General features: G+C 39.5%; 1 protein-coding gene across 1 annotated transcript in view; it reads right to left on the bottom strand.

Annotated features, from left to right (window-relative positions):
- Positions 1-14,560, bottom strand: part of dmd (dystrophin) — a 486,115-nt gene that overhangs the window by 25,692 nt on the left and 445,863 nt on the right. Inside the window, 5 exon segments of the mRNA XM_041781573.1 lie at positions 800-865; positions 6,522-6,560; positions 9,576-9,712; positions 11,417-11,528; positions 12,738-12,904. Coding sequence (XP_041637507.1) covers positions 800-865; positions 6,522-6,560; positions 9,576-9,712; positions 11,417-11,528; positions 12,738-12,904 — 521 coding nt within the window.

The raw sequence follows: 14,560 nt of genomic DNA, 5'->3' as shown, positions 1-14,560 counted from the left end.
ATTTTTCTTTTTACTTGTATGCATGTGAACCCCTCCCATGCCTGTCGCTACAGGTGGAAGAGTGGTGGCCACGCCCACTCAGGAATGCTGAGTGGCACAATAACAGAGTTTTGTTGTAAAAACAACAGAGTTAAATGACCAATGTTGAAGAATCAAGCTAATTCAAAGCTCCTGGTACCTTTTACTCATCTTTAGTGCACTATAGAAGTGCACAAATTGTCCTTTAGGATTATAAAATTATATACCGGCTGTATATGACGTGTGAAAGTTAAGGTCCCATATTCATTGTCAGCATTTACAAATTTACCCAGACTTCATTGCTAAAGTAGACTCACTGGGTTGCAAACAATCGTGTTGAGTTTGGAATTTCTTTCATCTTTTGTGTTTATGGTGAGATCGTGGCAAAGCTTCACTAATCAGAATTGTCAAGAGAGAAAATGAGCATTAATGATAATTTTTTTTGAGTGAACACGAGGATGTTGACCGACAGTTCCCCAGATCTGCGTCAGCAAAGAATTAGGGCAACCGATCCCCTGTGAGTTAGCGGCTGCGTGAGCACAGAGGGGCACAGGCATCCTGATGCTTGCTGCGCTTTAGCATGCTCTCCAAATTCATTATTCCAAATCACATCAATCAAAAATGGTTTTCTGGTGTCTGCAGAGCTCTCTGGAGGTGTTGTTATCTGCAGCGCTCCTGGGGGCCGGAGGTAACAGCAGGGAATGTTAAAAAAAAAAAAACAAGTGGATCTGTTCGCAACACTGTGAGTCTACACTGCTGCCAGATGCTGATAGCATGTTACCGGTTGGCGTAGTGCTCGATCCGAGTGTGCGTGTCGTCATGTGAGAGCTGAGGGGACGATCCAGGCCTGAAACATAGAGAGAGAAAGAGTTAAAAGTTTATGAATCCAACCAGGAAGGACTCATTAATCCCAGCGCACACGCACACATGCTGAAGCTGCGTGAATCCACAGGAGAGCGATGAGTGAAGCGACAGATGTATGGCGCTGTGAAATGCTGGGTAAATAAGGCTCCTGTACTCTCAGCTTGGCATACATCCGCCTGCACTTCAAACAGGGCGGCTGATCTGAGACGTCACACCTTGTCTGCCGGGGGAAAGATCAGTGTTTTGATATCATTAACCGAGAGTCTCTGAGGATTCTAACAACTTTTCCTGCAGTGTTTTAGTCCTTGAGAAATTAGAGGTTCAACTCTTTAAAAGCCGGAAAACTTCCCGTTGCAAGGGCACCTTCATGCTGAGAAGTTTTATCTATCATGAGCCAAAACAGATTAGTTTTAACCACAAAGTAAATGTGGTGGAAAATGTTGTAATTTTTCAGAAAGATTAAATTGGTATGTATGTTCCCGTCCTTGGTGGAAGCTGATCCAGAGTTGTTTAACGCGGCAGTGTGACGGGCTTTATGTCACTTCTGAACAACACGTCACTCATGTTCCTCTGGCAGATACAACTTCCCACAAGCAAAGAGACGCGGGGTGAAGTAAACCGTTGAGGTACGGCATGTAAACAGATGCCAATCCTGCTGCACAGACAGGTAACACTTCTCTTTGACACATTTATGATGTGACACATGTTTTTAAGGGCAAGAGTGGTGTCTCATAAACAGATTTTAAAGCTCCTGGGGAGATTTTTATGGTTAGGTGATACATTATTAATGCCTCTATTTACCTCCAAACAGTGCTAATTTCATCAGCTAAAACTGTGACTAAAAATGCTCTTTTTTTCTATGAGACAACTAGATGAAGACCAGCCAAAAATAGATCTTTGATGACTAAAACTGACAAAAAAGTGTGTTTAGTTTTTGTCAAGATGACTAAAACTAGACTAAAATGTAATTTAGTTTTCATCAGACATTCAAAATCCATGATAAATCTGTCAAAATACAACACATTTGTATCTCTTTTACCTCTCAGCTGTAGAAAGCAGGGACCCCAGGCAAGGTGTACTGAACACACTCCCATGATTTGGTACCAGATTTAGACAAGAGAATAAATGCTTGGACTAAAAGTAAAGACTGAAATGTGACAACTTTTTATGGACTGAAACTAGACTAAAGCATATCTGAGTTTTCCTCAACTAAAACTATAAAGGGTATAAATGACAACATTTGACACTGTCTCCAAATGTAGATGAGCCTACTGGTGTATTATTTCTTAACGCTTAACCCTTGTCCCTTAATTGGCCGGATCAGACAAGACATTTTTAGTCTTTTTCGATTGCACGATTGGTATTTTGCTGCAAGATTGTTGCCATTGACTTGAATGATATTAGCCATGTTTTCAGCTAAAAATAAATCTTTGGAGACAAAAACTGACAAAAAGTAAGTTAAGTTTTCATCAACATGACTAAAACTAGACTAAAGTGTAATCTAGCTTTCGTCAGACATTCAAAATTCATGATATTCCTCCACTGTGGATAAATCTGTCAAAATACAATGCATCTGTATCTATTCTGCCTCTCAGCTGTAGAAAGCAGGGACCCCAGGCAAGGTGCCAAGAGCAGACTACCATGATTTGGTACGAGATGTTAGGAAAGAGAATAAATGTTTGGATTTAAGTTGAGACTAAAAAGTATGGATTTTTTTACAGACTTAAACTAGACTACAATGTTGTTGACTTTTTGTCATCTAAAACAGGTTTACCTCTGCCAGAGGGCCAAATCGAACAGATACCCAAAGTAATTAATTCCAGCTGTTTAGTTTTAAGTAAGCTTTAGGCACTGCTGCCATTGCACATAATGAATGTTATCGACTGTTGGAGTTGCGTTTTATATCTTACCACCTGTCTATCATGGTGAAATCCATTATAATTATGTATTACATGTGTGTACTTAGGTATTTGTGTATTTTTATGTTGTGTATAGCCTGTTTGGACTTCTTTCAAACAAATTTACCCCTCTGAAATCATTAAAAACTTTCCAATCCAATCCTATCCAAAAATCTTGTCCTGTTTTGATATGAAATGCTATTTCAGGTAACTTGCCAGGGCTTTATCTGTCCTTTAGTTTCCAGAGGCCCTCTCCAACCAAGTGTCATAGCAGTAAACACAGCTCAAGAACTGTACTAATGTCAGGAATTTTCAGGAATTGTTTCAATGCATTATAGACTTTTGTAGCAGAGACATACAGTGTCGTCAGGAATGGTCAAGATCAAGGCATTGTCCCATTTCGTAGAGCGCCTGCACTCAAAAATGGGGGGAAAGGGTACATTTTAAAACCTGGCTGAATGAGTAGACTGTTATTTAATTCAGGTTATGCTCTTTTCTATAGTTAAATTCTGTTGCTTTTAATTGTTGTTATCTGATGCAAGGCAATGGATCCAAACTTTTCTCTGTAATTGGTGAAAGCCGTATGTTTTTGCAAGTACCAGCTGATGCCAGTACAATATCCTTCAAAGTTTGGACATTAGGTAAAATGTAAATATGAATATTTTCCAAACACTGACAACCCCTATGTGCTTGGATAAACCACAAACACAGAGATAACACACAAAGTGTTCAAACCGCTAAATTCCATCACTTTTTGGAGAATCATGCACCCACTTTCAATTTGATGAAAGACACATATTTCAGAGGAGTTGTGATGTTAAAAACTCTGCAGCATCATGTCTTCTTTAACAACAGCCTGTGAGTCAGTCTTTCAGAACTGAAGAGACCAATTTATGTCATTTTTTAAATCAGTGGGAGAAGTTCAAGGTCTCCATTGCTGCATTTCTGGTCTGTGCAAAATGTTTTCAATTCATCACTGAGACTCCTTTGCTTTGGGGACATGCTGTTTAAAGGTGACGAATCCCACTGAGTGCATATAGATCTCCAAAAACAACTAAAATTCTCAGCTTCAACATTTAAAAGATTCAAATTTGTGGGAACAAAGGTGTAATAAAATCTGTGTATAAATTTGTGTTGTGGAAAGCACTGTAAGCCAGCAGCAGAGCAACCCAACACTCACATGCTTGCTCACACGTCAAAATGAAAGTGGAAAAAGGGGGCTGGCTTTAGTTATCACCTATTCATGATGCTTTCGACATTTTATCAATGTTTGTTGATCAAAAGAAGCTAAAAACAGCTTTTTTTCAGCCGTTAGTCTGTGCAGAGATAATCAGTCATTAAGAGGCAGTACTGTAGCATCACTGCATTAAGTAGTAGGGATGCACGTTATCTCTGGGCAAATCAGCTTTAAAAAGTTAATCACTGGTACTGACAGATTTGAAAATCTTTTCTGGTATTTACAATTGATATATTTGGTGTAAAAACGGCCTATATTAGCTGTAGATATCAGTCTAAATAAGCTGTAAATATCTGCTTAAATCAGCTGTTAAAATCATCTATATCAGCCTGAAACTATCAGTCTGTATCACCTGCAAATGTCAAAATGGTCTGTATATAAATCAGCCTATAGGGGCTGCAAATATCTGTCTACATCGGCTGGAAATATTAGACTATAATTTTCATTACACTGCCTTGTCTGTAAAGATTTGCCTTCATCTGTTGTAAATATCGATCTATATACTGTGTGAATATTGGCTGATAGCCAAGGTAAATATTGTATATCCCATAAACATATCAGTCTATAGCAGCAGTAAAGAACAGTCTATAAACAGCTGCAAACATTGGTCTATATCAACTGTTAATATCGGTACGTACTGGCTGTAAATACCAATCTTTGTTACTATAACTATGGCCCTAGAACAACTGCAAATATCAGTCTACACTGGCTATAAATATCTGTCTATATCCGATATGAATATCTATCTTTATTGACTGTAAATATCAGCATGTACTGGTAGTAAATATTAGTCTATATCAGCTTTAAATACTAATCAACATCAGCTCTGAAAATAAGCTGTAAAAATTGGGCTATATTGGCTGTAAATATCTATCTTGGCTGTGAATATCAGCTTCATCACTGTAAACATTGGTCTATACTGGCTATAAAGATTGATCGAAATCGGCCGTAAATATTGGTCTGCATGGCTGTTAAACTTGGTTTATACCAGCTGTAAATATTTGTCTACAAAGCTGTGAATACCAATCTATGTCACTGTAAATATTGGCCAATAACATCTGCCATTATCAATCTATATTGGCTGTTAATATTGATCTACAATGGCTGTAAATATCGGTCTATATCTGTTAAAACTATCTATCTTTGTTAGCTGTAAATATCAGTACGTATTAGCTGTAAATATTTATCTACATTGACTGTAAATATTGGTAATTATTGCTGTAAATATAAGTCTATATCATCTGTAAATACTAATCAACTTCAGCTGTAAATATCAGTCAAAATTGGCTGTGAAAATTGGTCGATATTGGCTATAAATATTGATCTATATCGGCCGTAAATATTGGTCAACATGGCTATAAATTTGTGTTTATACCAGTTGTAAATATTAACGTTTATTGACTGTAAATATCAGTATATACTGGCAGTAAATATTGATCTAGCTTGCCTGTTAATATTGGTCTGTATTGCTGTGAATTTTAGTCTTTATCAGCAGGAAACACCAATCAACATCAGCAGTAAATTTCTGTCTTAATTGGCCGTGAAAATTGGGCTATATTGGCTATAAATATCTATCTTGGATGTAAATATCAGCTTCAGTGCTATAAATATTGGTTTATATTGGCAATAAATATTGATCTACAACGGCTATAAATATTGGTGTCCCTTGCTGTTAATTTGGTTTATACCAGCTGTAAATATCAGTCTAAACCAGCTGTGATTATCATTCTAAATATGACTGTACATATCAGTCTTTAATGGCTCTTTATATTTGCCAATATCAGCTGTAAATGTTGGCCATATGTTTGAATAAGTTGTGGAATTTTTGTCAGGATAAACAGAGCTAAGAGAGCTCAAGTCTTTTCCTCTGCTCTTTCTTAATCTTCAGGATGTGTTTCAAGGACTGAATATTTTGGGTAAATTAGCTCCATGTATATATAATGATATTGGCTATAATGAATTAGTAAATTCTGGCATACCAGATATTAGTAAAACTGATATCCTGCATCCCTTTTAAGAAGTAACAGAAAATGAAAACATGCAACTTAATCCACCACTTAACTAGTTTCACTGTAAGGTTTAGGGTCAACTTAAGGCAGAACTTGCACATACTGGTGAAACAGACCACCTAGTTTAAATCCATTTCTCTGGTGCTTTGTTGGTCTCTTGATCCGTATTTAAACCCACTGCTTTCACAAGCCTTGACACGCTACATAACATACTCCTCAGATAAGGTTAATCATGTTTTTACTGGTTGGTAGCGTTACAAATGAGAGCACTGACTCAGGCTGAATCACAGACCTGCAGAATGACGCGGGGTCAAGCAGCAGCGAGGAACTGTGAGATGTAAACGGTGCTACACAATGAGTGTGAAATGAGAGGAGGTGAGTGACTGGGAAAAGAAATTTTTTGTGTGTAAATTAGAAAGAAAACTGTTCATGTTTGTGTGTTTGTTTGAGAGGTAATGATCAGTGTTTGTGTTTGTGTGAGAGCCAGGTACTCACGCATGGTCTACGGGCCAGAAGTTGATCAGAGTGACAGGACTGCAAGACAAAAAAACGTGAGATGATGACACAAGAAGTGGGAGGACACTGCGCAGCAAAGCATGATGGGAGTTGTAGTATGGGAGGCAGACTGGACAGGCACAGACATATGAGAGCACAGATACATGCACGGGCGCACACACACACAAAACACATTGATATTTCCTTATTGATTATTACAGCATCAATAGCACATTTACATTTTCATTTATCACACAAACAGGACAGAAAACCGTTAAACCACACTCATATGATGTCTGCATGCACTAATAATCCAGTGTGTTCTTCCTTTCAACACACAAACACAACACAAACACTGTATGTCCTATTGCATAACACTAAATGTCACCCTGTATGTTTTAACTCTCACATTAGCTCCGACCTTCACACTTGTCATTCATTCATCACTTACAGATCATAAGAGCCAAAATGTGCTCAGCTTTTACAAGATTGTGTAATGTTCTTCTTTCTGTCTTTGAATCAGCGCTGCTGTGTTTCATTAATGCAGATCTCCACCTCGGCCTCACAGCTCAGAGCGCTCGCTCGGCCTTGAATGAATAATACTGAGACATTCATCATTCATCTGGAAGAGTCAGAGCCTCCTCTATTATCCGCTGTGTATCTTTAGTCAATATTATTATTAAAGGTTATGTGGATTTTCATTAATATTTATGGTTTCAGGCTGACTCCAACATCAGCAGAGCTTATATTATCAGCAGCTTATCATGGATACACAGCTAAATTTATACAGAATGTCCACAGATAAATAAAGAGGAAGAGCTTATCAGAGGGTGATTTAGGGAAAAAGCATCTCTTTAAAATCTCCACTTGTTTTCTGAGCCTGCTAAAATGACTGCATAAAAGGATAGACGACACAACTGCTCCAAAAGTGAAGCCAAACCTTCAAAGCTCCTCCTAGTTCCACTTCCTTAATTTTAACACACAAATCATGCTTAAACTACCATAGATTTTTCTTAAGGCGCACCCACACTAGGTACTCTCTCCCCTGCCCAAGCATGTTTGACCCCCTAAGTCCAGTTGATATTGCCAGTGTGAGTGCGCCGTACTTCGCTCAAGCATGTAACACTTCTGTGGCGCAGAGATAAAAAAGGTGGGCTTCAGGATGATACAACTGCTCATGCACAGGGGCGAAACATAGATGTAACATATATTCAAAACAACCGTTCTTGATAATCATTTGAAACAATAGCAGCATGTCAGACAGCTCAATCTGACCAAAATGAGCCACAAAATAAGTAGTCACTGCCATGTTGTCTGCATTTCTTCGTTGTAAAATACAGGCCATCAGGGAACTGGGGAAGAGGGACAATTGCATTGTAGTTCATTTTTGAATTTCTTGATTTTAAGTTTATGGTAGTTTTTCAAAGCAAAAAAATCAATGCCAAACATGTTGACAAACATGGCATCTATGGTATCAGATAAGCAGATTAGAGGGGGGATGGTTTGAAGAAACAAAACACTGAACCTGGAATAAACAGGTACATAGCCTGTAGTGCTTCTGTCTTTGAGTTTTGAGTCCTATCATCATCATTCTAAAGCCTAATTTACAGCCTAAAGTCTGTAACTGCCCTGAAAACATCACAAACAGATGTATAGACCTTTTTGGCTAATGTGCTTACAGACAACCAGCTTGCCAGAGGCATACCGTATTACGCATAGGCTGTGGATAAAACTCTATGCCTAACTGTTAGAAGCTTTAAATTTAAATTTCGACATGATGTTCTTGTACAAAAAACCAAACAATGGAGACAGTTCCACTGTGCAATACCGCCCTCTCTGCCATGTCACAGCTCAAAAAGGGAGCAACAGGCTTGCACTGACATAGATGTGTTCACCTCGCGCATTGCGCTAACATGATGGAATGAAGGAGAGAAACAGAAACAGTGCACATACTTTGGGCAACTGTTTTTTCTTTATGCGACAAAGAGGGAAACCAGGGATTTTTTCAGTTAACGATAACTTTAATGAAAAAAACTAATAACAGACTAGTTCAATTGCAAAATTTGCACACCAAGTTACAACTAAAAGTGATCACAACACTGCTGACAATAGCCTATTTGCTGACAACTTAACCAGCCTGAAAGTTTACATTTTTTATGAAGTTTAATGCATTGGTTTAGCAAAGGGTTTCATCAAAACTGTGGCAGAATTTGCTGCAAAGCACCCATCAAGAGGATTATTTTGGCTTCATCTTTGTACAGCAAATACATGTTGTTCATCTTCATATACAGTCTGGATTTCATGTAAACTTGAAATGATTTTTCAAAGTTGAATCTGTCTGCGATACTGAACCTAAACTTAGAGGCAATCCTAACTACAAACCCCCAATGGTATGGAAATGTCTTGTCTTTGCACACCCACACATGACATAACATATACAGTGTATTCTGGCTTAAGAGATGCAGATAGGGGATTTTGTTATCTTTGAGCAAAGCTACCTGTTTCTTCCGTTCTAGTCTTTGTGGTAAGCTAAGCTAAACAGCTGTTGAGTTTTAAACAGAGTGCAGATATATGAGTAGTTAGGATCTTGTCTTACTTTTTACAAATGTTACTCAAAATGCCAGTGTGATTCATGTCTCAGGTAAACATAAAACCTTTAGGTATTCAGAGCTGAATTCAGATGGTATTTTTTTCCGCATTGTTTGTTTTTGTGAAGAATTGGGTGGAAAAGAAGCTTTGGTGACGTTAAAATCTTACTCCTCCCTCTACCTTACAACACAAGAAGCCACAAAGACAAACTAAAGGTGTTGTGTGAAGGCAGCAAACAAATTAGGAGTGGCAACCAGGTTTAATCACATCACTGCACAAACACTATCACACCTAATCTGTTATCAAATTATCGCCACAGTGTGTCTTTACGCATGTGTGTGAGTGAAAGGTCTGTGAGTGAGGATTAGTGGCTGTTTGCTTCAGTGTCTGTCCTCTAATTCAGGTCACATTAATGGGAGTGTCTAGTAAAACTCGGTGTGTGCTGTTTGTGCTTATGACACTCACGTTTCCATGTTGTCCCCCTCCAGGATGGTCTGGACCGGCAGGTAGCCCATGCGTGGGTGTTTGGCGAAGTAGCGCTTGGTCCTGAACTTGTTCTTCAGCACCTTGGCGAAGTCCCTGACATCCTCCCCTGATGTTGTCTGCAGAGAGGGAGAGGGAGAGAAATGTGGCACAAAGGTGGCTTTGTTCACGCCGTGGGAGTGGGGCACAAACACACACTCATTGATTTGAAGCCCTTTCGGCCTTATTCACACGTCTAGTGAGTGAAGTTAATGCTCTCATTGTCGGGGCTGAGTGTGTCATTACAGTAACAAGGATGAGGAAACAGATTTATGACTCTCAGACAGGGCTTCAGCGTCTTTATTTCAGCCTCAGGCCTGAGCTAAAGAAACCAGAGTTAACCCTCCTTTCATGCTACATGTGAGGAAATATGTACACAGCTTTAGGTTGAATGCTTCACACAAGAATGGGCAGTCTGCAGCAGTTAGGAAAAAGTTGTTTCATGCCGTCTGAGGCTAAAGTTTCCACTGACGCCCAGCTGTGAAATTTTCCCATGGCTTTCTGTTATTATGTCACATATTATCTACAGCTCCAAAAATGTTCTAATGCAGCATGTCTGGGTGTGGTGCTCAGTAGAGCTGCAAACACATCACTGAAATACTACATACAACCATAACAATTTTCTTTTGTTAGGGTTTGATGCAATCCAATATGACACTACAAAAACGCCAATGATAAAATAATAGTGCAGTCGAATTTTAACAGCCTTGCTTGTCTTAAAAAATATGAGCCAATGTCTCCTTTAGTTGTATCAGGTGGGTTTAAAGGTCAAATATTTTACCCTTTTAAGACATGTTTATATTTGCCTCAAAGGTCCCCAAAACATGCCTGTGAGGTCTGTAGCTGAAAAAACACTCCAGTATTAGGGTTTTGCATGCCTAAAAGAATGAGCTGTTTCTGTGTCTGTGGCTGTAAATGTTAATGAGCTGTCTGACTCCGCCCGTCTCCGGAAATGGATGTGGCTCTCGTGATCCTCCTCTAAGCTTGCAGCTGAGGAGGTCCTCCCAACCAAGCCTGGGGGTGGGGCTAACTCCCCAAATGACATCATGAGGGGAAAATCTAAGAACGGTTTGTTTTAGCACACGTTCTGAAAGGCAGAGAAGGGGGCAGGGGGAGGGAGGGAATGGATTTTCTGGTCATTGAGGGTATTGTAGATAGGCCAGGGGCAAATATTTTTGTTAGAAAAGCCTGAAAAAGGGATTTTTGCATAATATGTCCTTAAATGTAAAGTACAGAATTAATGTATTTTTTCACAATAAATCTGGGCCATTTTAACACCTAATCATGCTTCATCTATTGACTTTTATAAGCCGTTGTTCAACATTATCCCTTTTTCTCTTTTGTCCACTTCATCTGTGTAAATCTTATTAAATCATATTGTATGTTTTTTGATTATTAAAGAAGAAAATCAGGTATTTATGTATGCCACTTTTAAGAATCTGTAACAGTCATTTCTTACTTTTATAAAACAATGTAATGTGAGTTTTAGAAGGGTTGTAGGCTGGTTATTAGCCAGCTCTGACTGGTAGTTTTTACCACCCTAGAGCTAAGATTGAACTAGTAATGATAGAAAAATCATCCCACTCCCCTCTCTGTGTAATATTAATACAGTGAAGGAGGCTTTCACTCAGTGCACAGATCAGAGCGTGCTATTAGTTTTCACTTCATAACTGGAAGAAGAAAATCATCTGACAGCCTGTCTGGCACCTTAAAATTCTCTACCATTTTCATTTCCATGTCATTTGCACGTTGCAGAGCAGGGAGAGATAGATATCTATTCATACCGGCGTGCAGTACTCAACCATGGGGTACTGCATCTTGTGTCCCTTGGCGACGCGACCGGAAAAGAAGCAGCTTTGGCAAATGTCATAGTTGAAATGTTTCAGGCTCCGATATCTGCGGAGAAAAAGAGAGAGAGAGAGAAAGAGAAGAGGGTGGAGGTCAAGAAAGCAGAGGAGGAAGACAAAATGAGAAAAAGAGCAAACGGGAAAACAGACTGAAAGAGAGAGTCGATAATAGGGGAAGAATTTACGACTCTGTTTTTCTCCAGGGTACGAGTAGTTAAAATTCTTCCAGCCCAGTTCCTAAATGAGAAATTTATTCTCCGGCCCTGAGACTCTTCATTAAAATTTATCACTGCTCCTGTCATGAAGGGGCCCACCAACAACAGAGCAGACACACCCCTCTGTTCAGGTCTCAACCTCTGTGTTTGAAAAAAGACCCCCTGTGCTTTAGCACTACTTCTGACACGTCGCTTCATGAGTGCTTTCACAGCAGGAGCTTGATTCTGTTGACAGGGAGCATTTCCACTCATCAAAGTGGCCATTTTTATTTGTTTAGTGAGTCCATGAAGGACATTTTTAATCAAGTAAGTAACGTACAAGCTCACAAAATCATCTCAAAGCGCTCAGAAATCAGATTTATTTCCTTTCCTTGCAGCAACAGATGTCACAAATCTCTGATCATAAAAGACCAAATGTAGGTTGAATACATGTTTAGGATATTAAATGAATTCCTGGTGATGAATCAATGTGCACATTATCAATAATGTGTCTTTTAAGCACATACTGGAGCTCCTTGTTTCATACAGCTGCTTATGAAACACCTCACTGGGTGGCATGATAAAGGGACCAGCTTTTGTGGAGCCACCCAGGGAGTCGGTGTGCTCCTGGCTCTGTTTCATTTGTTCTTGTGTGTGCGTGCAACACATGAAAAGAAATATGAAATCACGCTGCTTCTCTTCTTCAGCTGGTTAAATAAAAACGAACACTACAGGGAGAGGAATCAAATAAGAAGCTCTTCTGTCTTATCTCAATAATAAAAAAAGAAGCTATGACTGGAGAAAAGTGGCGATGGTGACATGTAAAGATGGAGGGAAAATGCTACAGACTGGTGTTATCTCACAGAGCTCTAAGTGTGCAGCTCCTTCATTTAGCCTGAAGTGAAATCAGATTAATTTGGAGTTTTATTGCCCTCAGTGCAATGAGAATAGCAATGCAGCAAAATGGCTCCAGTTCTGCACATTTCTCATGATGGTGCATTTAGGGTTTAATATAAAAAGCTACTCTTTGAGGCACATTTGAATTGAAAGCTGCCTCCACCCACCTGAATCCTATGATGGGACACTCCTTGCAGATATTGCACTTCGCCTGGTGTTTAGCAGTCTCGGCAGCAGCCACACGGTGCAGGACAGGTAGCCACACCATGGACTGAGGCTCCAGGCGCATCCAGTCCAGGAACATGGCGGCTTCCAGCTCTGGTTTGTTGTTTGCCTGCAATGAAGATTGATGCAGAAATATATATAAGTGAGTGCTTTTTATTACAATTTTCATGAGCCATGTTTACCACAAAAGTCCAGGTCAAAACTTTGTCTCCATATATTAAAAATTAAATTAAGGCCTGAGGACTGTTTCTACACATTCATTAATTCCCACTTGTCCATGTCTCGCTCTTCTTTCATTCTTTCTCTCTTCCTGCTCTGGTGATCAGCTGATTTTGGGCGTTAACTCTCTTCAGTACTCAGCTAATTAGATTCGACCACAACCTCGTTTGACCAATCATCATGCACCTGTCATATTTTGAATCTGTCATTCTCTCCTTTACAGTCAGCCTGTTGTTCCAGTATTGATTCTGCAACCCTCCCCCACCCCAGTTACCTCCATTTAGTTAATCAGCACCTAGTTAAGATCCTCACAGGTCTTCTGCACATATCATCCCTCATTAAAACCACCACCAGCGTCTAGACTCAATAGAAGGGTATCCTATTCCTGCTTTTTGCCTTACAACCCCTTCAAGTACTAACCTGACACGCCAGATGGATTGTTTCACATCCATCTGGGAAAGCTTCAATAGGAAATGTTTGAGAAAAGGCAGAGGCTTTGAAAAAAAACTCGGAGGGTGATTGGGTGAACGTTCTGTCATATCCCTACGGGCCAATCAGAGCAACAAAACACGTGATGTAGCCGCTATCGAGCTGCGCGTGTGCAGCTACTGAGGAATAACATGAAAAATGGCGACTATAGACATGTAAGTACTTGACTTTTTTCATTTTTGAAAAGAAAACAACTCACTGCTGTTCTTTGTTCTTCTTTTAACGAAGAAATGTTGTCAAGTTCTGATAAAACTGGCGCTTAAGTAGCATTCACGCTAATCTCTTCCTCCACAACTGCACCAGCTCTTGCTGCTGCTTGTTAACGTTACGACTCTGCTGTGCCTGAAAGTACTGCCCCTTGTCGCTGATTGGTCCTGTCACTTTCTAACCGGGCCCAAACGGTTCAGATAGGAGCTTCGCAAGATGGATTCGCCAGTGAAAAACAAGGAACAGGCGTATCCATCTGCTTTGCAAGGCTATTCAAGTACATGAAGTCATCACAAATAATCCCCAAAGTCTTTGCACATTTCTCTTTCATTATATTTGTAAAATAAATTTGCATTAAGTCTCCCCTGATTGTAATGATGTACAACAGTATTACCCACAAATAGACTATACTTGGCCCCTGTCAGTCTTGGTCCCATAGAACTGTCTTAGATTTTCTCCCCCTTACAGTTTCCCATGGAGTCAACTGTTAAATAACCAGCTGCACGGTTCAAATCCTTTTTAAAAGTTGAAAAAAGAATTTTCAATATAACTTCTGCAAAAGAGATGCAGTCAGATCTTTGTTTAAATTATGTGCTTTAAAATTCCCACCATGTTAAATGTAAATATTGAATGTTATGATCTTGAATGTTTTCTCTTTCAGTCAAAAACTGCAGAATCTAGCAAACACTTTGGTGCACTGACTCTCAGTCAGCACTGCTCCTTGATACAGTCCAGTCCTCTGAGCTGTAGCGCTCTATTGTTGCTCAAAAACTATTAAAACCACATTCATCCATGGCTGAAAATAGTCCCCAACAAACGCACTATTTCCTCCTCTTTGAGTAACTGCTTC

This window comes from Cheilinus undulatus, linkage group 24 (genome assembly GCF_018320785.1).
Source record: "Cheilinus undulatus linkage group 24, ASM1832078v1, whole genome shotgun sequence".
Taxonomy (NCBI): Eukaryota; Metazoa; Chordata; class Actinopteri; order Labriformes; family Labridae; genus Cheilinus; species Cheilinus undulatus.
This window is presented reverse-complemented; position numbering and strand designations above follow the sequence as displayed.